General features: G+C 41.7%; 1 protein-coding gene across 1 annotated transcript in view; it reads left to right on the top strand.

The window, feature by feature from the left end:
* NUDCD1 (NudC domain containing 1) overlaps nucleotides 1-25,213 on the top strand; it is a 45,034-nt gene that overhangs the window by 7,457 nt on the left and 12,364 nt on the right. Inside the window, exons 3-7 of the mRNA XM_063131052.1 lie at nucleotides 4,864-5,049; nucleotides 8,207-8,390; nucleotides 11,402-11,587; nucleotides 14,153-14,357; nucleotides 19,984-20,128. Of these exons, the coding sequence (XP_062987122.1) occupies nucleotides 4,864-5,049; nucleotides 8,207-8,390; nucleotides 11,402-11,587; nucleotides 14,153-14,357; nucleotides 19,984-20,128 (906 nt within the window). The remainder of the gene's footprint in view (nucleotides 1-4,863; nucleotides 5,050-8,206; nucleotides 8,391-11,401; nucleotides 11,588-14,152; nucleotides 14,358-19,983; nucleotides 20,129-25,213) is intronic.

The raw sequence follows: 25,213 nt of genomic DNA, 5'->3' as shown, positions 1-25,213 counted from the left end.
TCCATAGTAATTAATCTTTGTTTTAGACTGGTGTTGTTTCTGTGTCATTCTATAATTGTAATAGAAACATTTATTGGATTTCTAGTTAGGAGAGCGGGGAGTGCATGGACTTGTTTGTCATTGAAAACTTTTGTATGATATCCAAATGCAGCCAGTGAGCCGGTTTGCACAAAACGCTGGGTTCATCGGGAGTTATTGAACCCGCAACGAGCCACGGCATGTGCCTGGTGCCATTTTCAATAAGCAATCCCTAGTTATTTGAGGGTTAAACAATGCTTGCGTAGCAACAAACCGAAGGTAATGCGAGGGGTGTGGATATTCAAAATGGCACCCGGACACACCACAGCTCATTGCTGGTTAAAAAACCCCAGATGAGCCCTACGTGTCATGTGAGCCAGGTCAAAATGCCTTGTAATGAACAAAAATAACACTCCATTTTTTCTTGGGGGTTTTCGTTTAAGATAGGATTGGCCAACTATTTTGCTCCTACAGCAGTGGGTTGTGGATTGAGTGCCACACATTCACAGCCTTCTCCCTCACCTGCTCCCCTCGCTCTCAGACACATGCCCTCTTTCCCGATATGCACAGGCACATAAATACACTCTTGCTCTTCCCACCCAACCCAACCCCCAGTCAGTGTGCTGTAGTGTTTCTCTGAAAACCTTTGCAAATGACGAGGCTTGCTAGGTAATCTACAAAGCTTTTATTAAGCAACAAACATCTCTTCCACCTGAAGAGAGTCTGATCTCTTGGAAACTTCCCCCTAGGCAAAACTATGCAAACTAAGCGAGACATTTGTCCTACCAAGGAGAACAGGCAGCTTTCCCTTAAACGCCCGTAACTTCAGAGAGCCTTGTGCGGAGGCAAGTTCTGGTGCAATTCTAGCTGGACCGACCTTCTCACACCTTTCCGCTCCGTGTGCTTTAGCTTCCGGCGGACCCTAGCATCAGCTATCTTGTCGGGGTGCTCTCCTCCGGAAGAAAGCTCACTTCCCGCTGAGTGTGTAGGATTTGGCCTTGAGGAGATAAGCTCTGGAGAGGGCTGACTCCCAGTGGGTGAATCGCCCGTGAGAGCTTTCTCCCCCACTGGTACAGGCTGGCTGGTGTCTGGCGCTGCCGCCTCTAGTTCCGAATCTGAGTCTGATTGATTACCTGAAACACCTTCCCCCAAAACAGGGGCAGTAGGGTTAGCCATGACATAAGCACGGCTGGGATAGTTTAAAGCTCTCTTCCCTACATGCTGCAGTCTCTTTGATAAAAGCATCACACCAGTAACAGTCAGTGTGATCCCGCTTTCAAAGTCTCTCCCGATAAAAAGATAGAGATCAGGCCAATAAATTTATGCAATGGATTAGAGTTCAAACATTTGTACCTCATGGCCTTTGGTACTTTAAGAATTAATGGAACTCTGCTCATTTCCATAATTACACAATCCAATAAAAGTTTCACATTCCTTGACTATCTTTAATTATTTCACTAATCAGTAATATTAATTGAACTACCCAATTTATGCACTCTTCCATGTTATTGACTACATGGTATTTCATTTTATCGGAGTTAAGTATTGTAATAGCAAGATTATACATTGTTTAGTGGAATTTAACAGCTGTGTAATAAAGCGTGTACTATTCCATAGCACAGTATCGAGTTCTCCTTTCACCTATTAAGTATTGCTATTATGACTTTTGCAGTTATGAAGTTACTGCATTATCAATTAAAATAGTTTCATAGACCAATACTTAGGATAATGCTTACTTTATTTTTAATTTAAAGTTGGAACTTATGCTGCTGGCGTGCTAATTGCTCAGATAGGTTTGTGTAACACTCCTGTCCTAATCTTAATTCAAACAGCCACTGGAAGCAAATTGCTGGCATGTCCTTCCATCTGTTCATCACCCGAAAGTTTTGCCTCTGTTTACGTAAACGTTTTAATTCCAGGATCTTTTTGTATGAGCCCTTTCTGAGTTGGCACACATGCTTATTGATGAAGTACTCTGGTTCTTTTAAAATGTGGTAATTGAAATAGACTCCATAGTGAATTCTAGAGAATGCTTTGGAATTTAATAGTAAAGGTGAACTCCAGCAGGTATCTGTGGGCCCTTAGAAACCCCACAGCCAAACGAAAGGTGAGGAGACCAGGTTTGAATGCAATTGCCTGGAACCCAGAAGCTGCTTCTGCAGAAAGGATTGCATAAAGTTCTAGGAATATCAAAGGCTATGTGCCATTGAGAAGAAGCTAAGAAAGGAGCTAGGATTGCTGGGCTTTTTATTATGTAAAATCCATGGAGGAGAAGTATAAAAATGTCAGCCTAGCGCTGACATTGTTATCTTTTCAGTGCCAGGTCAAGACTTTCCTCTTCTTCCGGGCATTTAGCAATATGTAATTAACCTGGGTTTGTTTTTGTATGTTTTTGTGGTTTAAAACTGTATGTTTTTGTGGTTTTAATTTTTTGTATAGTGTTTTTTATCCTACGTAAACCGCCCAGAGAGCTTTGGCTCTGGATCAGCTATGTAAATAATAATAATAATAATAATACATGATGTTCCTCTATCTTTTGGAAGCCTGTTGTGTTCTCTCATTCTCTCTCTCTCTCTCTCTCTGTCTCTCTCTCTCTCACACACACACACACCTCTACCTCATCTCTGAAAGAGAAGTTACTACTTTTCCTTCACTTTCAAATAATTATGTTTGTCCTCCTGATCTCGATGGGATGAGCATCTCCCTCCTCATTTCTGCTACAGACCTGGAAATTACAGCTCTGAGTGAGGTCCTGCCCCAGAATTATCTGTAAAATGTTTCAACGAACATGTCAGGAAGTCAGTCTGTGTACTTATATGCCAGAAACCGGCTCGTACTAATGCTAACTGTTGAGGAGCTGTTACCTTGGAGACTGTGATGTTGAAAGGGGTTTTGCTCCCTGAAAATGGAAGCTGACTTCAAGATGGAGCTTGATATTTAGACAAGAGTAGAGATTGTGAAATTGCCTTCTTAGCCCATCCGTAACTGAGAGTGCAGCTTAAACCTCTAGCATGGCTATTCAAGTCCAAGGGCATTGGAAACTAACCCTGTCCACAATGCACAGTGTATATGGCTTTTAATTCTGATAGGAATATAAGAGCCTTGCTAGATCAGGCCAAGGTGCCAGTCAGAAGTCAGATTCCAGCTGGACATTAGGAAAAACTTCTTGATTGTTAGAGCAGTATGACAATGGAACCAGTTATCTAGGGAGGTTGTGGGCTCTCCCACACTAGAGGCCTTCAAGAGGCAGCTGCACAACCATCTGTCAAGTATGCTGTAGGGTGGATTCCTGCATTGAGCAGGGGGTTGGACTCAATGGCTTTTTAGGCCCCTTCCAACTCTACTATTCTGTGATTCCAGATCAGCATCCGTTTTCAGCTTTAGCCACCTAGACTGGGTTCAGACAATACAATAACCAATGGTGGTTTAAATAGTCAATGGTTGGTTATTTTACCCACCATGGGTTCTCGTGTTGTGTGGAGGAAGATTTTTAACCAACGGTTGACTATTTGGCCGAAATAGCCAATGCAAATAACCAATGCTGTGCAGAGTTGGCTATTTGAACCACTATTGGTTATTGTGTTGTGTGGAGGGCACTGTTGATTATTTCTTCGGCCACCATTGGCTATTTCATCAGCCACAGAGTCGCAAGTCAAGAGTGGTTCACACCACAGTTGGTTATTATCATGCTGTGTGGGGAGTACCCCCTAGGTAAACAACTGTAGAGTTGATTATTATCCCACCATCGACTATCGTGTTGTCTGAACACAGCCCTAGATGCTTCTGGAAAGGAGGATGTGAAATCATCAGCCCTCCCATTTATATACCGCCCCACAGCCGAAGCTCTCTGGGCGGTTTACAACAATTAAAAATAGTAAACATTAAAAATCGTTTGTTTCACCAAATTTCTCCAGGGAAGAGAAATTCTCCAACAATTTCTCAGAGGTAGGGCTCGCCATAGGCAAGGGTTGTAGCAAAGGTGGGGTTTTTTTTGCGGGTGGGGGGTTTGCACTGCCACTGCAAATGGCAACATCATCAAATGTTGGCAGCCTGGCCCTTATTTTGCATCTTCCACAATGCCACATAGCTAGTATAATTCCAGGGCATTGTGGGGAGGGGGAATGTAGTCACCACAAAAAAAGTTGAAGAAAATTTGGAGGAAAATATTGGAAAGTAGCCTTTTATTTCTAGGAGAGTAAGAAAAGAAAAATATGTTCTGGGAATTTTTAGCTGAGCTCTGGTTGTCATTCTTTAAGGTTTAGCACCTTCCTCGGGGTCTTCTAAATGTTACATTTCTGAGGGGTGATTGTAGCTGCATCTTACCTCTACTGCTTCTTCCCTGAGAGCAGGTGTGAGGTGGGGCAGTGTTACAGCCAACTCCAAGGAAAAGGTGGAGCTAATGCTGTGCCAAAATCTGTCCTTCAATGCCCTGAAAGTTTTCTTCCCCCATGAAAGAGGCTTCCATTTTTTTGCCTCATTCCCAAGGCATTTTTATAATTTATTTTGAATGTGTGTTGGCGGTGTTTTTTTACCTTACGTAGGTGGTTGTATTTTTCTTTCTATTACACATTTCATCATTGCTCTGAAGCCTCCCAGGCTGTCGACACTTCCTTGACTGAAAATGTGCTGTGTAAAGAATTACCTCATGATGTCTTCCCCTGGGCTTTAGCTAAAGTGTAGAAAGCTGAGGAGGCTCCAGTCTGCCAGAGACATGTAAGGCCAAAGCCAAAAAAATTACAACTACCACCGACCTCTAAAAGTCTCAACTATGAAATGTTGTTCTTTAAAGTGTTTGTTTGAAATCATAATAAGACAAATAACAATGTTTTTGTGTTTTGCTTACAGGACACTGCCTTAAAAAAGCCAAGAGAAGTGTTCAGGCTTCCTGCAGACTTGATAGTTTGTGATAATCGCCTTTGTGCATCAATACATTTCACATCTTCCACCTGGGTTACCCTTTCAGATGGAACAGGAAGACTGTATCTGATTCGAACAGGCAAGCGTGGAGACGGTTCATGTGAAAAGTGGGAAGTAAGTCTTGCAAATCTCTTAACAGCTTTCCTTATGTATGGGGCCTTAGAATGTGCTTTGAAAACTATCTGCTTCTTTCCCCAAGTGACTGAGGATTCTTGCATCAAGCCAGATGTGACACCATTTTGTCTCAGCCTTCCTGTGTATACCAGTTATTGGCATAATTACTTTTTCCACTGCTGTTTCTTAAAGATGGACTTGCAGACCCCAAAATCTTAAACTACTGCCATTCTTCATTTGAATAAAGTAGTATAGTAGCCCAGGAACTACAAAGTCAGTAGCTGGAAGCATACCAGATGATGAAGATAATTTTATTGACTTATACATTTCAACCGATATTCTCTGAGTGACCTACAGAGCCAAAAAAGAAAGAAAAGTAAAACGAATACTGTATTAAAAATACAATAGACAGTAATTAAAAGCAGAAAATAATAAAAATACAGCAAAAAATATAAAACCTAGTGAAAACAGAAAAATAATATGGCAGAGTAAAATGACAAATGGGGCAAAGGAAAAAGAGAATGCCAGAGAATGAGAAGTATTCTGCTTTATCAGGTCCAGCCTTCAATTTCTTGTGTGTGTGATATATATCATTCATATGTTCTCTCTCACGCACACGCACACATGCTTACATGTGTGTGCACGCACACACACGTGTGTGTGTGTGACAGTTAAATTATAATAAGTGACCTAATAAATAAAAATCACGCCCTTACAGCAGCACTGTTTAAACTTGCAAAGATAAAAAGTTCTAATTAACAAAAAAGCAACCCCAAATGGGTGAATTTTTAAAGCACATTTGAACATTTGCAGAGTCAAGCATATATACACACCTCAGTGGGAGGGAATTCCATGAACTTTGTGAAGCATTGTACTTCTTCTACTGGCATATGTCCCCTCTCATTATATTTAATGTTACTGAATTAAGTATTGTATGTTAAAGGTCTATTTGAAATCAAATGAAGCAAATAAAAGGGCATTAAATGTAAAGGATTATGGCTCAGAAATATCTGTCACCATTCTAAAGTGTCTCTCTGGATCATTGTTCTTTGAAGTGTGCCTTTCAGCATAGTACTCTAATTTAGTTGATTCTTGAAATGTGAAATTTGATTTTGTTCAGAAGTCAGCGGAGAGTTAGGTATTAATATATGCAGCAGAAGAAATTTGTGAACATCATGTTAACATTAATGTCAGTCTAAATGCAGTTAATCATATCATACCACGAGTGGTTTTTACTGAGCATTGAAGAATCCACTTTGCTTGTCTTATCTCCCAGCAGCCTAGGTTTTCTGAGCAAATTGATAGGAAATCCCAAATGAATGCCTAAAGCAGAGGTGGGCAACTTCTGAATGTCAAGGAGCCACTTTTGCCCCCTGGCACAGCCCCTCCCCCCCAAATGTGCTGAAACTGCTCCGTAGCACTATAGAGCACTGCAGTAATCAGTTAAGATTCTTTCCAGTGCTTTGAGAATTGTAAGATAGAAGAAGCCTTGGAAAAGATTCTTTGTGAGACGTTTGGAGAAAGGTAAGTGACCCCTGAGGAATGAAAGTCCTTTCTGAGACATGTTGGGCATAATAAAAGTTTTTTTTCCAGCACCTGAGAATATTTCTCTTTCAGTAAACGGTGAGGTTCATTGTGTCTTCCTTGCGAAAGCTCAGTTATTGGCTGGCCTCTATTGAAAAAAGAATACTGGGGGAGATGGACTCTGTTCTGATCCTCTAAGGCAATTCTTAACAGCCACTCGCTGTAGCAGATTCTAAATTTTCAGTGACTGGCTTCTTCCACACTACAACCCATGGCTTGTAGTAGGGGTTGCGGTGTTGGTAAGAAGTCACCCCTGCAGCATAGCGCACTGGGTTCAGATAACACAGCAACTTGTGCTGCATTGCAGGTAATTAAACAAATTGCAGTTGTGCATACAGCATGCACGGGGGCGAGGGAAGAAGCCATGATGGCTTCTTTCATCCCTGCGATCATCTGAACACAGACAGTATATTCACCATGTTAAATAGAGCTTCTTTATACCAGAATTTTATCCCACCACTTTACCAGGGCTTTTGCTTCTGGATTCTTTGCAGGATTAAGAACAGCTCCTTTACACGAAGGCTTGCAGGATTAAAAATGGCTCGTTTTCACAGGGGGGTGTCTTTCTCTGAAAGTTCTATGTGTTTCATTATACAGCCACTAGATGGTGGTGTGGTATAACTGTTATGATCACGCTTCTAGAGAAAATGCAATGCTTTTCCCGATCTTAAAAAAGCCAGGATAAAGGTCATAAAGCACAGGAAAGGTCTTGGAGGTTGACAATGACGTGTAAAGGAGCTGCAAACTTCCACGAGTGAGCAATTATGAATGCATGATAAAAGCCTCATGTAGAGAAGCCCAGTGCTAGAGAGGAGGTTGGAATTCTTAAAACGACCCTTCTGCTGCTGTTTTAAATATCAGCCTCTCAACATGAAATAACAGCATATAGGAGAAACTAAATGTCTTTCACCACACATGGAATCCCAAGACATTACTAACCTGATCTAGACCTGATTTAATTTTTGTGAACCGCCCAGAGAGCTTCGGCTATTGGGCAGTATAAAAATGTAATAAATAAATAAATAAATAGAAGGGCAAATGTAAGGTACTGAGATCTAGAACTGGGAACTCTAGCAACAGGACCTGGGCGCTTTGATCTCTGCATTGCCATGGTGTTTACTGGATCTGCCCAGCTTTGGAAGCTGTATGTTGCCTACCAATTCATTAGACAGTTGAAATCATCTAGCATATGAACTTCATAGGCACCAGAATAAATATTTTTATAGACGTGAAGCCTGAGTAAAGATCTAGAGGGGAAAACTTAACATTGGATGAAAAACAGCCATACACTTTCAGCCAGTTGTATACACCTCAATTGATTGTACTCCCTACTCTAATTATCCTGGGTATGCGGTTGTATGTGTCTGTCTCATCAGTATATTCCAAAAGGTATTTGCTCCTCTGAGCCTGGAGCTAAGCATCACTGGAGTATATGCAGCACGGCCACCAAAACCTAGAATCCCGGATCAGCTTCTCTCTGCCCTGTAACATCCCCCTGTTCTAGCACTAAGTTTTCTGTTCAGTCTAAAGCATGCACCACTTGGTAGCTTACAAGAATCCTTCTCTCCCCCAGATATTATTCAGCGAAGAATTTGAGAGCCCCTTTGTTATAGTCCACAGCATCTCCTTCCTGCAGTTAGATGCACATTCAGTAGGTGTTTTACTTCTGCGAGTAGAAAAAGATGAATTGGACGTGCAAGGCAGCGGCTTCCACGTTTCCTTGGAGTGGGTTACAATTGTGAAAACGGCTAAGGAAGGTGAGTATTTCACTTGGTTTTGCCTTTTGTGTGTGTGAAAAAGACAGCCGTAAATGCTTACGTATTTATGAAGTCGCCATTCCGGCGTATCTGGTATAAAAGTGATGAATATGAGTGTGCTTGCTAATCTGCTTGCTAAAATGTTTTAGAAATGGTAACAGAGTACGGCAACGACCCTAAGCATTTTAAAATTTAAAAGTCAGTCATGCTGAAATCAGTGGAACTGACTTCTGAGTAAACCTTGTTTTGGTCTAGGGCAGATGTCTTGGAAATGTGGGTGTTGCGTGCCTTTCCTCCGTATTTTCCAAACACAGCATCCTAGGATGCAGCCAGAGCATGTGCAGACAACCTCTCTGGAGCTGGAACTAGACGTTAGATCAACTGCATGGAAACCACCAAAATCATTAGCCTTGGGTCTTCCCTTCCTTTCTTCTGTAATAGCATCATCCATCGTATATTCTGTGTCTCATCTGCAAGTGACAGTGCTGATGCTTATGTAGCCAAAGTGACAAAGCCATGCGCTACGGGGAGCTTTCAGCAGGCATTGAGAATCCCTGCAGTATGCAGAAGGGTGAAAAAACCCAAACATAGTTTCCAAAGCAAGAACAACAACAACAACAACAACAACTGGTAAAAACAGACTGTGCCTGGCATGCCTCACTCTGCTCTGGAATTGTGATTTTGGGCTTGGGACAGAGGAATACGTTGCATTTCCTTTAAGTATCTTGGATTAGGTTGGTGTTGAAGCAAAGCTCTGCTCCTTCTTACCCCAAAGGGAACCGTTTCTTCATAGTTTTTAGCTCCATGTGAGGTTTTCTTCTACTCTTCCTCCACCTGGCTTAGCAGACCTTCCGCAGCTGCCCAATGTATGCTTCATCCCAATACCATCTCTCCCATACAGATGAACACTTCCTGTCAATCCCAAATGGCGATTAAATAAAAGATGTTGAAGGCAGTATTAAATTTCCCTGCAGCCCCCTCCCTTCTCTCTCACACACATCTGTACAGACACAACTAGTACCCTGAAGCATCAGACCCAGATGGCTTAAACAGAGACTCCATTTTACCAGAGAATACCTTACCTGCTGATGCAAAGGCCCTTAGGGTTGGAAATTAATGTGGGTTTTTATTTATATTCCTCTGTTCAGCGCATTGGCTTTCTAGTAGCTGTTATTGGCATCTAATTTTATAGATTTCCTTAGGTCTTTCAGACACGGCTCTGGTTACTTTATAAGCAATCTTTTTTTTTAGTCTTACTTTAATGAGAAAATGTAGAAGGAAAATAGCTAGAAGACTTGACTGGTTTTCTTTGGAGACAGCAAAAGGAATTTAATCTTATGAACCAACCAGGGTATCGTCTCATGTGTGATTGTTTCAGACAAGTAAAAAAGATATTCTGGCTTATTAAGAAATACTGTGTACCAATTTGTATTTTGGGGGGAAAACAGTTCTTGTAATCATCCTTTAGTGATAAAGCTTAAGTTCTCGCTGTCATGAACTTATCTTTCAATTAAACTTCTGTGTGAGGCTACCCAATTCTACACATTGTTCCCAATATCAGTGGGAAAACCTATATGTGTGGTTTCAGCCTGGATATAAAGAACACTTCTGTATAAAGAAGGAAGGCTTGTCTACATTATTTTCCAACTGTACCCCATTGTGTTGTAGCAAATGCCACTCTGCAGGATTCTCCAATTTTCAGGGGTGGCTTCTTAGGGGATTTGAGGGCTGTATTGGGAATTGGGGTTACAGTGTTTGCCATAATAAAAATGCATTTAGATAGCATATGAATTGAATTGCTTAGAGATATTTTTAGGCCATTTTGATTCCAGATGGCCAGTAATCATTAGGGACGAAGTAGGCTAAGCGAAATGCTACTTGTCTACCCACTTGCCATTGTCAAAGGTGATTCCTCAGGCCAGTACGGCTGCCCAAGAAACGCATACTGGGTTGAGACAAAACCGCTGATATTTCAACAGAGCAGAAGCTCCAAAACCCTTTTTTTCCATTTAGCAGGAACTAGACATTCTAGAATAAGACATATTAAGAGTGAACCCATTGAGATGATTGCAAGTCCAGGGGGAGAGGAGACACTTGAGGAGTGAATGAAGAAGTCTCTTGAGTGAGAGAAGAGGCAGCAATATTTTTTTTGGGTTGTTGTTGGAGTAGCTTTTTATTGTAGTAATTTACACAGAATGGGGTATGCTAATGTAGGAGTGAGGGCTAGTTAATATACCTTATGAACAAAAGAGGCTGTTAAATGAAGTTATGGTAAAGGAAAACTATGAGATAATTGTGCACACACACTAACTGAGTTCTTGAATATGCAGAGACACAAATTCCTAACATTTATTAAAGGTAAACTAGCAATAAAAAGACCTTGGCAGGGTTGTCTCAGAAGATGTTGAGGAAGCAGGGAGTAGAGGCATATTACCACATAGCATCTAGTCAGAGTATAATGGAAGTGACCAGCAGGCTTGAGAGCAGCTCGTAGAGTGCGTAGGTGCATAGCCTTAAAAAGCAGCATGGATGTTGCTAGAATGGGGTGAGAACTACATTCTGGAGACTGTTTCCATAGCAATGGTCCTCACTGCAAACCTTCAGGTAACGGTTGCAGGTCTGGCAGCAGCACCCATATGGTAGAAGGATACTTGAATGGAATGACCTGGGAGGTGAGTGTGTGTGTGAGAGAGAGTTTCTAAAGCTTTGTCCTATTGTGGTTGCACTGACCCCACAAGTAGGTACGTTTTAGTTCTTTTTCAAACAGTGTATGGGTTGTCTTACAATCTGTCAGGCAGAGAATACTAAAATTATGTTAGATGTCTTTTAGACTTCCCTATCTATCTCCATCTCTGTGTACTGATATTTTATATGATCAAGACCTTCCAGCCATCCACATGGGGTGGGGTGGGGGGATAGAAAGAGATTCATCAATATTTGTCGCTGAATGTTTATCCTTTTAAAATTGGGGGATTGAACAAATTCAATGGTGTTGGTTTTCTTTTGATCAGGTGATCAAGGGTACGAAATCTCCAAGCGCCGAGTCCTTCAAGGAAAATCAGTTCCTCATTATGCCGCTATAGAGCCGAGCGGTGATGGCCTGATGGTTATCTCTTACAAGCCTTACAGGCTTGCACAGAGTGATGAGAACAAACAAGATGAAAGTGAAAAGGAGAAAGCAGAAGCGAACAAGAAAGGTAACCCTGCATTCCTGTCCATGATTACTAATTTTGCTTGCAACCCATCTTGTCCTGAAGCTTCAGCGTAGAAAATGTATTTAAAAATTGTACAGTACTCAAATGTTAACATGTGGCCTTTGTTACGCCCTATTCCAGGCCATAATAAACATCTTCCAGGAGGTATTAAGACATCAGAGTACTTCACAGTTGGGGGCAGCCACTCATAACTTCTTTCTGCATGTCTTTGCAGATCTTAAATTTGAGGTGGATGATGATAGTAGTTAAAGGTTGTGACATATTCTTCCCCATGCTCCAGCCTCCCAAATACAATTAGCACCATCAGTTCAAGCCTTTATGTTATGTTATTATATTATTATTATTATTATTATTATTATTATTATTATTATTATTATTTACATTTATATACCGCCCCATAGCCAAAGCTCTCTGGGCGGTTTACAAAAGTTAAAAACAGTGAACATTAAAAACAAATATACAAAATTTAAAACCATAAAAAGCACAAAATACAAACAGGAACAGACAGTCCATTAAAAAAAAACTATTCTGGGGTCAGATAAAAAAAAACCTCAGCATATGCTATTAAACGCTGTTAAATGCCTGGGAGAAGAGAAAAGTCTTGACCTGGCACTGAAAAGATAACAATGTTGGCACCAGGCGAGCCTCGTTGGGGAGATTATTCCATAATTGAGGCACCACCACTGAAAAGGCCCTTTTCTTTGTTGCCATCCTCCGAGCTTCCCTCTGAGTAGGCACTCAGAGGAGGACTTGAGATGTGGAGCATAGTGTGTGGGTAGGTTCATGTTGGGAGAGGTGTTCCGTCAGATATACAATCTGCACTAATTAAGACCAGATGACTACAGAAAGCCACTGCAGATGCTGAAGCACTAATGTAGCATGTTTTTATTTGTGTGTGAGAGAGGGGGGGGAGGGGAGTGGCAGGCAGACATCCCTCCCTCGGAAGAGATTTGCTTTATGGTAGTCCAGCGTAGAGGTTGTGGGCTGGATCCAAATGTAAGTGTGTGCTTCTGGGCTTGCAGCAGCAGACGTCAACCCTTCCACCCACCCTGCAAAGGTTACACAGAGCGTAATGCGGGCTCTGCTGAACCGGGAGAACTGTGACTCTGAGAGAGGCGGTGAGTCCTGAAAATTGGGCAGATGCACCTTCCGTGAGCACAGCCCTTCTGTCCATGAAAGGCAAATCCTGGATCCAACCCTATGCCTCTTTGTATGATGGCTGCTCGTTCAGTTTCTCACTTCGTAGCAAGTGGAGTTGTTTGAAAGCAAACCGCTACTAAAGCCTTAGCCATTTTCATTTATAATAAAGCCAGTGCATTTAATACTTCCTTCGTTGCAACGGTTTAGCGATATACGTTTCATTTTATAAATGTTGTTGTTCAAAGAGATAGGCCTTGATTTGGTTAACCAAGTTGTGGTTTGTTTGAATGTCCAAACCTGCCCCTTGCTGCCCGCCATGTTTTTTCCCCAGCAACAAAACCCAATTTGAAGCCATGTATTTATGTACACATTCAGTGCATTGTACATTCCATACAGTTGTTAGACTTCAGCAACTGCCTTTAAACTTTTTATCTGTGTAGAAATCAACTTGCCTAGTCTAGAAATGAGCAAAATGCAGTTTGTTTATTTGAAAGGCTGAATAGCTTGATGGCTATTACCTCAGGATATGGCAGACTAACAAGGACATGCCTGGAGACATAAATGGATAACTTGCAGGGGTTAGAAAAAGGATTGCTTCTCCTTTCCACCTGCACAGCAGTTCACACAATTGATTAGGAGAAGTGGTGCTGACTTCTGAAGCCGCAGGGAGCAGCAGCGATGCTGGGTGGACGACTGTGACGGAAGGGTATTTTATTTTGTTGTTTATGTGTATCATTTTGAATGTTTCATTGAGGGCTTGATTTGCTTTGGCCAATTCTTTTTTTATTACAGGCAATGGTAAGTAGGGGGAGTTAGAATGTTGAACTGTTTGAATGGTGTCATCTGGTTGGTTGTTTCATTTGGAGTAGAGAGAGAGAGAAGAGAAATGGAGGGAGAAGTAGGGGAGAAGGACGGTCTTTCATCAGGGTACGATTGGGAAATTGGGGCTATAGTTTGGGGGGGGGAGTTAGTTTTCCCTGGGAGGTGGAAGGAGGTATATTTATTTTAATAACCTTAAACATAAGTTGTATTTAAATACCTTTTTATTTATAAATAACGTTTTCAATAGTGTTTTGTTATTTTAACCCTGCTTTCTCAGTCTTAGGTGTTGCCATAGATTGGTGATATACACTCACACACAAAAACAAATAAAAAGACGGTTTAAAGTTCCCTCATTCATTTTAAAGATAAAGAAGAAGGTGGTGGCAGCGAAAGAGAAGTTGTGCCGTGGTGCTGCTAGTCCCATATAAATAGTGACTATAGTATTTTCTATTTGATGGTGGGAGGGGGTTAACTGCAAAAAAAGCTGGTTTTCTGAAAACCTGTCCCCAGATCTTCTTGCAAATGTTTTCAGTGCTTGAGTTTGTAAACTATTAATGTATTCCCATTTTGTGTTTCCATCTATAGAGTCCCTGTACTACTGGAAACAGACTGAAGATGATTTGACGATCAGTTTTCACTTGCACAAAGACTTCGCTAAAGAGGACGTACAGGTGCACTTTTCTCCAGATCGTCTTAGTGTAACACTGAAAGATCCACTCCTTGTACTGGAAGGAACTCTTTTTTCATTGATTGACCATGAAAGCTCCACATGGATAATTAAAGAAAATAGGTGAGATAGCCTGAATTGGTTAATTAATAGCTGATGGAACCGAAGACCCAAATTTAGTGTTGAGTTATAGACATTTGGTAATTAGTGGGCAACTTCCATGCAGTCCTAAAGGAAAAGGGATATCTGTCGTGTTTCTCAGAAAACTCCTGCTTTCGATGGGAGGCAAATGATGAGACTTGTTAAGTAATTCACAAAGCTTTTATTAAGCAACAAACGTCTGTTCAACCTGAAGAGGGTCTAACCTCTTCAAAATGTCCCCCTAGGCAAAACTATGCAAACTAAGCAAGACAATTGTCCGCTCAAGAAGAATAGGAAACCACTTCCCAAATGTCTGTAACTTCAGGGAGCCTAGTGCGGAGGCAGGTTCTGGCGTAATTGAACCAACTTTCTCATGCCTTCCTTCCACACCGTGCGTTTTAGCTTCCGGCAGACCCTCACATCAGCTAGCTAGGTAATCTACAAAGCTTTTATTAAGCAACAAACATCTCTTCCACCTGAAGAGAGTCTGATCTCTTGGAAACTTCCCCCTAGGCAAAACTATGCAAACTAAGCGAGACATTTGTCCTACCAAGGAGAACAGGCAGCTTTCCCTTAAACGCCCATAACTTCAGAGAGCTTGGTGTGGAGGCAAGTTCTGGCACAATTCTAGCCGGACCGACCTTCTCACACCTTCTTTCCGCTCTGTGCGTTTTACCTTCCAGCAGACCCTAGCATCAGCTATCTTGTCAGGGTGCTCTCCTCTGGAAGAAAGCTCACTTCCTGCTGAGTGTGTAGGATTTGGCCTTGAGGAGATAAGCTCTAGAGAGGGCTGACTCCCAGCTGGTGAATCACCCGTGAGAGCTTCCTCTCCCACTGGTACAAGCTAGCTGGTGTCTGGCGCTGCATCTTCTAGTTCTGAATCTCATTCTGATTGATTACCTGAAACATCTTCTCCTAAGACAGGGGCAGTAAGGTTAGACATGACATTGTCACTCCATAGCCAAAGTTCTCTGGGCAGTTCACAAAAAACACGTTTTTCCAGGGAACATTCCCCTCTCCTACTGCAAACCCACCACTACTAACCCCTAACTCCTTAAATTTAGGAGAAGCCTTGGATTCAAGACGAGGAGCTACGTCAGAAAAACAAATGGGGCAATCATCAATACGCACATCTAACATTTGAATGAAGGGTGTCTCCCACAACTTGACGTGTAACGTTAAACCACGGGAAATATCCTTCCGCCAATATTGAGGTGGGGCCCATAAGCATTTCCTGCCGCTGTCAAGCTTGAGAGCGGCAGGAGATCGTAGCGTCTCCAGCCCTTGCCTCATTCACCGCCACTTTGAGGCGAACAAGGCATGGTGGAGGAAGACAATCCTCTTGCAGGCTGTCAGGCAATCTGCCGCATCTCATTCGCCATTTGTGGGTATGGTGCGCATGGAGAAGGACGCTGTTAGAAGAACTGAAGAGCTCGTCTGACTGCGTCCTCCGTGCGTTCCTTATCCACAAATGGGGAAAGTGTGCATGGCGGAGGGATCCCCTGCTATGCAGGCATCCTTCCTCCATGCACTCTTTCTCCATGTGTGGATATGCAGCGCGCAGAAAAGGACACTGTCAGAAGAGCTCTTCTAACAGCGTCCTTCTCCACGCGTTCTATGTCCAATTGAGAAAGCGGAGGGGGACGCTCGGCAGTGACTCTTCTGCGTCTTCCTCCCTACCCCCTCCACCAAATGGCAACGCTGGTTCCCGCTTTCCATATTGGGACGCCATGGAGAAAGGCGCAGGAGAGCCATGCACCCCTTCAGCACAAAGAAGGCAAGGGGTGGCGTGAGCAGTAGTCAACCCTGTGTTAATAATCTACTCCGTAGATGACTATTAGCATGTAGTGTTGGGGATACCCCAACGTGACATGCCAATAGTCATCTGTGGAGTGGACTATTATGGTTAACTATTGTATCGTCCGAACGTGGCCAATGTAGGCTCAGAAGCAGTAAATTGTCCAACGTTACCCAAGTAAACTGTAATGAGTGGGGGGTATAAAACCAAATTTATACAAATTAAATTTTCTGCCTAGCTGCTGCTAGAGATTGTTGGGAGTCCAGTCCAATCCAGTTGCATATAGTCCTCTGGTTACACATTTCATTATTCTGTTGGATCATCCTAAGCATGTAAAAATGAGTGGTGCTTTTACTTAATATTTTAGAGATTGAAGTTTGAAAATCCAGCCTCTTCTTTAAATATAATTTCTAGTCATCAGACATGTTGCTCATGACAGTGCAAGCTCCTTTTATCTAAATTCACTTGTTGAAAGTAGTAGGATTATTTTAATGCTGTTCTTGTCCCTATTATTTTCCCTCCAGCTGTCAGTATTCCAGGCTGATTTGGCTAGCTTTTATTTTCATAAACCCAATTAATGAATTTGTGAGAATCAGTTTTGACAACAAATATGCTCTAAGTTTATCTGCTGATATAAGCATTTGAAAACAAATGTGTGGTTATAGCTCTCTGTTCTTAGAAACTGAGATATAAGCTGGGTGATCAGCTCTTATGAATTGCTTATTTTACTGCATGTCATAGCTTTTGTAAATACTGTTTATCTTTTTCTTTTCAATATTGCTCTACCCTCTCCCCCCTCCTCTGGAAAAAAAACCCTGGTAGGAAGAACTGTTCATTCTGCTGATAACAGGTGTTTCTGTTTAGAAGAAAGACAAAGGGAAGGGGGGTAGCTCAGTGCCAGCGCGGCTGAGATTCCACGTTTAATCCCCCACATCTCAAAGTAGGGCTAAGAATGACCCCTGTCTAAACCCTAGGGTGCTGCTCTCAATCATCATAGACAATTCTAAAGCAGGCTGGGTTCACACAACACTCTAACTCATCCAGTGTGGGTTGTTGTTGAACCGTGGGTTATCATGTTGCCTGAGTGCAGCACTTTTTTTTCAAGGTGGGTTATTGTGTAGTCTGAACGCAGCAAGGTTTCCATGGGGTTGCTTGTTAACCACTCTGAACAAGCCAACTACAAGCCATGAGTTCTAAAGGTGGCTTGTTTGAGGAAAAATAACCCACACTGCATGGTTAACAAGCCACCCTGCAGAAAATATTCTGCATTCAGACAACACAACCCACCCTGCGGAAAACAAGCTGCTTTTAGACAACGCGTTAACCCACCCTGACGAAAATGTTCAAACAACACAACAACCCAGATGGGTTGTGTGAACCCAGATGGGCTGTCTAACTTGGAATAACCTCCTTCCTGAGTTTCTGGAATACCAGGTGGGACTGAAAAATCATCTGGCCCAAAAGCTTCTGCTGAGTTAGGATTCTCTACATGAGAACACTTGAAATAAATCAGTCCATGTAGCAGAAGTACACCATCTCCTATGGTTGTGTACAGAGATGAGATAATATTGTTCAGTTGTTTTATCATGCAACGGGGCTTATCCATGGCGGCCACCTCAGTCAGATGTTCTTACTCTGCAGGTGCATTAGCAATTGATGGCAAAAGAAGTGGTGAGAAGCAGAACTGCCAAGACGGTTGGGTAGCGGAGACCACATCCCAGTGTGCCTTGGCATTCCAGTGTGTCTTAGCTTTGAGAACACTGTGCTTACCCAGAAGGGCTCCAGTGGAAAGAGAAACAAAATATATATTTGAAACCTATCTGCCTCAGGCCAGGCTGTTGCTCAGTAGTACAATCCTTTGAAGCAAGGCCCATTTGAAATCAGTGGGCACTGCCACATAAACATAGGATCAGGATACATGTTTCATTAGGAACCTGAAGTATTAGGAGGCTAAAAGTGGATTTATTTATTTTTTGCTCACGTTGCGGTTGTTACGAGCTCTGGCTTGGGTCCTAACATCTGTTCTGCTCACAGAAGGGAATTCTGTTCACCGAACAGCTTTTCTGTCTGATTCTTCCCTTTGCAGTCAGTTACACCGCTGTCCACAAAAAATAATTCCTGAGGGTTGTGGGACAGGTTGCAATGCAGTTTGCCAGTCTTTCTTAACTTTCTCCCAATGCACAGGTGGTCTAGGAAAAGTGGGATAAGTGAAAATCGGACTCGTGCCCTTTGGCTGTGCAGACCTGCTTTTCCACTTGTGCAAAAGCACTTTAGGATCCAAGCCTCATTTTCTTTTTCTTTACAATTAAAGCAGTATGCAGTAGGCATGTTAATGTTTATTCTCTATTTTTAAATGGTCTCCTAGAGCGGGTGTCTTGCTTTATTCAATTCTTCATTGAATGAAATGTAGTCCCCTTTGAGAATCCTTTCTTTAATAAAAACAAGAGGCATACCGTATAAGTTGGGGTAGGCAGACTTCAGTCCTGTTGGATCTATTTTATTTGGCTCACCCAGAGCCTCTGTCTTGTACCCAGATTCCATTTTGTGATTAGCCAGGCACCCTGTGGCAGCTGTTTTGTGGTTGCGCCTACAATATTTTCTCAAAATATTTTTTCCATCGCCAACTGAAGACCTTTTTATTTTCTCAGTATTTTAACAACTAATTTAACTTAAATTTAAACTTTGCTGTTTTAATCTCATATTTTAACCTGTATTAATTTTTGCTGTGTTGGTTTTATTCTGGTTGTGCTTTTTATATTGTATTTTGTATTTGTGTTTTAAATTTGTTGGTTGTTTTTATGCTCTTCATGGTTTTAATTTTTGTGAACCGCCCAGAGAGTTTCGGCTATTGGGCGGTAAATAAATATAAAAATGTAATAAATAAATAAATTTGCAGCTGTGCCAGCTAGTAAAAATGACTTCAACTTACTCAGTTTGCAGAATTGATTCCTTTCCTGGCACAAAACGGGGATTACGTTGGAGCAGAATTTGGAATTTTTGTACAGTGGCCTTTCCATTTGTGCAGGCATAAGCCCTAAGGAAGGACTTTTTTTGTCCGAAACGCGTAGGCACCTTCATTAAACCCTTTTTTACACAAATAATATTTTGCAACATTATCCTTGGTTCCGCCCCTGCCTTTGGCTTGTTTTTTCACTCCCTCACGGGGTTCCCCTTCTCTTCCTGCATCTGCCCTTCGGTAAGTGCCTTTTCATGCAATCCTTACTCAGGCATGAGCTCCTGAGTACAGGGTAGACAATACTGACCATTGGTCTGACTCGGGGTAAGGCAGCTTCTGATGTTATGATTGTTTGATAATTGTATCTGAAAATCATACTATAGATGTAGCTGATACATGACAGGTCTGTTACCAAGTTAAAGAAATCTCCATGATTTTGCACAATTAGTTTGAAAGAAAAAGGCATGCTTTATTTTTGCTTGCATGTACATGTCACAGGAAGCAACATGGAAATAGTATTCCATTTTTTATGTTGACTCATCAGGAAATGCCTCTTAATGTGATGCTTGACATCTCTGTAAATATATTTAAAATGTTTTTTAAAAAGACATTAATTGGCTGATTAAGTGTGGCACCTTTTTAGTCAGTCAAAATATTTTAATTGATTGGTTGACTAGGGTTATAATCCTACACATGGTTAGATGGGAAAACGTCCTACGTCTCCCAGCATTCCCTAGCCAGCATGTTCCATCTAAACATACATAGGATTGCACCCTAAATGTTGCAGCACTCATATGTATAACTTTGTCCCATCTTCTGGTCTACCGGTAGTCATCTTTTTTGTCTCTTTGCAGTTTGGAGATTTCCATGATTAAGAAAGAAGAGGGACGTTTATGGCCAGAGCTGATAGTTGGTGACTCGCGGGGTGAATCCATCACGGACCCAGCGCAGAGTGCAGCAATAACTGAGCGTTTAATGCACCTTACATCTGATGAAATGGTAAAGGCATGATAAAAAGTGAACTCTTGATATTAAGAGAAATATATATATATATATATATATATATATATATATATATCAGTGTAGTCCTATGTATGTTTACTCAAGTAAATCACTTTGATGTATGTTCAACAAGTCAACTTACGTTGCCCCCTGGTAAGTATGCGTAGGATTGCGGTGTCAGAAACTGATGCTTTACTGGTCTTGCTTATCAGAATGCAACTTAGAATCATAGAATAGTAGAGCTGGAAGGGGCCTATAAGGCCATCAAGTCCAACCCCCTGCTCAATGCAGGAATCCACCTTAAAGCATACCTGACAGATGGTTGTCCAGCTGCCTCTTGAAGGCCTCTAGAGTGGGAGAGCCCACGACCTTCCTCTGTGTTCCCCCACCTAATTTGTATAGGATGAGCAGGGCAACATCAGATGTCTCCCACCCAAATGTGCATCTAGATGGCACATCTGAGCCCAGCCCTTCTTCACATGAATCTGTACTGTCAAGAATTAAGTAGACATACACTGGCTAAAATAAGAGAACTGCAAGATATAGAAGAAGAAGAAAAAGTATCTCTTTTATCCTATTGTGATTGTTCCAGTGGAGGTTAAAAAAAAACCTGGATTTTGAAGGGTATTGTATCCTGTAACGCTAATCTGCCCAGTGAAATAATGCAATGAACGCATAAAATAAATAAGTCTAGTCTATTTTGTGAACCACCCAGAGAGCTTCGGCTATTGGGCGGTATAAAAATGCAATAAATAAATATTGTACTTCTGTCAAACAAAACAAGACGGAACTAGATGTGATAATCTGGAAGAGCTGCGAACACCAGTGCTTCTTTTGAGTTCTCGCTCCTCTGTTCATAATGAGTCATTACAGAAAGACATGTTGATGCCACTGTTGGGCTTCTTTCTCCTCTCTTCCCTGTCCCTCACCCTCCTCCAGTGGCAGGTGGAAATATGGCGTGCGGGTGGGGAAACCCACAGCACATTATTTCCATAACTACGCATTATAGGAAAGGGGAAGTCTGATGTTTTTTGGTAGCCGTCATTTGTTCCCCACCTTGTTAAATTTGACTCACAAATACTTAGTAAAGAGAGATTCGCTTTTGCCTGTGTCTGAGTTGGTGGCAGGGTGAGCGTACTGGTCACTGGATTATAAGATGAATCCTGAACTGATTGCGCGATTCTAAGGCTCTTGTCAGAGCAGGTGGCTGGGCTGTGGCGACTGAGGATAACATGGCTCTTCAGTGATCTTGATGCTTACTTTTTCAGTAATTTCTTCACTACTTAAAAACAAAACAAAAGACAATTTAATTTTGCCGTTTCCAAGCCTCCAAGTGGCGTTGATGTTGCTGTAAGGAGAGTGTACATGGCAGCTTTAAAGGTTAACAAATGTACTGTGGCATTAAGTGTTTGTAGCCTGAAGCTTTTTGCAACAGCTTGAAGAAATACTAAGATAACATGCCCTCCAACATTTCACAGATACAAGTAGGGATGTTCTTGTCTAAAGGCCCTATTTTTACCCAAAGAATCACTAACTGTGCTTCCCATGAATCTTCCTCGTTCTAAGAGAGACAGGCTGCGGAGATAGAGAATGTGCTTGCGTGTAGAACTGGGTGAAGGAATACATCAAGAAACTTTTTGGGGGTGTAATTTATTCCAGAAAAACCAGCACTCATATTTCCAAGCTTTATAGCCATTAACAGGTTACAATCCCCTCTTCATCCATAAACCTGCATGTAAAGGGGAGAAAACATTATCCTTTTCCTACTTTGATCGAGAGTTTGACAGTGTGGCTGCAGGTTGGTGGGAAATAACTATTCTACAGAGTGATCTTCGGTATGCAGCCTGTGTGAGAAACCACACTCCATATTTCATGTGATTGCACATTCTAGCTAAGGTTGGATCTCAGGCTTGTAGGGTTTGTGGGAAAGAACTGAAAGGCTGCAATGTATTATTTGCTCAACTTCCTTTGGTACAGTAGTATTCAAACTTTTTAATTGCATGGAGTTCTTCATGACAGACTCCGAAGCTTACATCAGCCGCACAGGAACAGCAGAAGCACCATTACTTCTCACGTGTTGCTGCTGTTGTAAAGTCTGATGAAGAATTCCTTGTAGTTCAGAAGTCTGCATACTTTTGTACCTACAAAAGTTGCTCTAGTAAAAGAAAGGCCTTACCGACAATGCAAAAACAATACAATAGAGCAGGCGCGTAACTAGTTATGAGTAATTGCAAGCCAGAGAAAACCTCCTTAAATAAGTGCTTTTTCAGGAGGTGTTTAAAATATGCCACATTTCTGCTTCCCAAATCATACAAGAGGGTGGGTGCCACTACTGAGAAGGCTCATGTCTGAGAAGTTATGTGGCAACATTTTTTTGGTCATAGAATGATCAACAAGGCCTTGTCTGAAGATCTTGAAGGTTAGCTGGGCAGATGTTCTTTTGGGTATCTTGGTCCTGAGCTGTTTATTGAAATAGAGGAGGGGGAGAACAGCAAGTGTCTTCGCTTACCGAAGTGTTTCAATCTGGCTGCAGCAATGGAAGGCATCTTATTATTCCTTGAAGCCACAACAGCAGCAACGCCTGAGATGTAATGGTGCTTCTGCTGTTCCTGTGCTGCTGACATAAGCTTCCAAACCCAGATCACAGGTGTTTGTTTAAAAAGGTTCAAGAGAAAGGAATGAGACAGGAGGGGACAGGTAGGAAATCTTAAGGCAGAGTTGGTGATAGGCTTGCGTGGTGCTACTGGTGGCAATTGATCTTACTCTGAAGTGCCTGTAGCGATACTCAGCTATGCTTGGAAAGTCACACCTTCCTCCAAATTTTGTGGGCAGACTGTTTTAGCAGTACCTTGTGACAAGCAACTTAACTCTTACAAATGCAAGGCTATCCTGACAGCTAGCTAAAAAGGGCAGAGGGAAGGGTGCCAAAAAAGCTGCCTGCCGTTTGCTTTCTCTTCCTTCGTCGCAAATATCTGCCCCCCATTTTAACGGGATTTGTTCTTTATCACAGTCCCTACAAGTATACAAGATGTTTTACATTTGTAAAAAACACACAACAACACCACAGACAAGTTCCTGTTCCAAAGTACTCATTCTGAAAGATAGATGTGAAAGGCAGGAAGCTGAAAAAATATGTACATTTTTATAAATAATAGTATCATGCATACATACCTGTCCTAGACCTGTCATATGATCATCAGCAAAGGGCTGCTCTTCCACTAGCATGTATACTACGGCTAGCTAGCTTCTGTTGTCTGCTTGGCCCAGGGACTTGGATCCTGTGTCTCTGATTTGATACTGATATTTGGCGATGCCATTTTGAGCCAGTGCCAGAGGATAGTAGTGGTCCAACAGTTAACTGTGCTTAACTGTTGTCATGTCTCCTTCCTGATCATATATGACTGCTCACGGTATGGTTGTACCTCAGGTGTAAAGCTGTACAGCCTTTGTTGTAGTGTGGGAGATGCCACAGTGTTGAGCGTTGGTTCTGGTCCTCCGCCCTTTTCAATTTGCACAGCAGACAAAAGGATTAGGCTACTACACTGCAGTCAGGAGTTCTTTAGGCATTCATGATAGTTGCTCACCGCCAACCAAGATATAGGGTTGTATCCAGACTAAGTTTGTTGCACTTTGTTCCCCATTGAAATCCATACGACTAGAATTAGTCACGACTAATATCTCACATTGATTTCAGCATCACCTAAGAGCAACTAAGTTGTTTTGGAGACAACATATTTTATTCATTTCACCCCATTTCTACCCTGTTTTTCCACCCAACAATCCCACCCGGCAGCTTATGCTAACGATGTCCTGTTTATATGATAGAATGGTGGAATACATTAAATAAAAGGAAGCCGTCACAAAAACACAACACAATAAAATACAAAGATTGTCAATTCAGTTTACCAAAAATAGCACACAAAGTGTGGGGTGGGGAAGGAGAACAAATACTATCTCTCCTAGAGATATTTCAAAAGAGGAAATATTCCAGCCGGTTCAGTGGCAGAACCCAGTAGAGATCTGGCTCCATCACCTTTATTGAAAAGAGTATTCCTTAGAAGAAACACCAAGAAGACCTTTCAGCACCTAAAATGTTAACATGAGTATTTTATTCAAGCTAGTATTTATTTTGCAAGTTGAATTTTCTGACTTGCATCTTTCATTTATTTTCATTTGGTGTTTGAAGCTTTCTGTATACAGCCAACAGATTCAGTGCATCCAAGGTGAACAATAATTATAAACTAAACAAGCATGGAAAAATCTAATGGCCTACCTTATGGCTGCCTGAAATCATTGCTAGATCTAAAATGGGGCTTAACTAAGGAAGTTGCTACCTTTTATATCTCATAGTTCTGAAAATCTTTGACTATTAGAGCAAAGCTTTCTGTCTTATATTCTCCATCTGCCTAAAGCTTATGAAAAAGATAAGATTTTCAAATGAATGAATGGTTAAGTTACTCCATTATTTGGAAGACTGGGTTTCCTTAATAAACTTGGTAAAAGTAGTACCTAAAACAGGGTTTTAGGCTTGAATACCAGGAACCATTAACTGGGATGCTTTCAGTGGAGGCTTGTGGCTCCAATTTTGGTGAGGCTGTGAATCCATTCTTGGTTTCAGTCAGAACCAGTCATAACTCTAAAGGAGCTATCCAAGGTGCTGAACCTATTTGGGGGATAGGGTTAGGCACCTTGCTGAAAACCCAGAACAGATTCCCATCCCACCAAAATCGGAACCACTAGCCTCCACTGTATACTTTGAATGAAAGAATTCTGAGCCCGAAGATTTGTTTCGAGTAACAAAAATGAACAGAGCTCCCAGTCCTCAGCCACAAAAATCCTTTCCTGGTTACCCAAAACTTCCCTTCATTTCAACAGTATAATTTAGGGTGGGAAGAGTTATTTGGATGTTGTTATTCTTGGGAGTAAGACAACCCTGTTGATCTAATGCAAATCACGCAGAGATCTACCAGTAGATTCAGATCTACCTTCTTTTCAGCTCTGACCTAAATCACAAGCCTCACAAATGTATTTTGTAAAATGGCAGGGAGGAAGATTGTCTATGCTGCCTTGGGCTCCTTGGAT

The sequence above is a fragment of the Elgaria multicarinata genome, chromosome 7, assembly GCF_023053635.1.
Source record: "Elgaria multicarinata webbii isolate HBS135686 ecotype San Diego chromosome 7, rElgMul1.1.pri, whole genome shotgun sequence".
In the NCBI taxonomy this organism is placed as follows: Eukaryota; Metazoa; Chordata; class Lepidosauria; order Squamata; family Anguidae; genus Elgaria; species Elgaria multicarinata.
The sequence above is the reverse complement of the archived record's forward strand: the minus strand, read 5'-3'. Positions and strand labels throughout refer to the sequence as shown.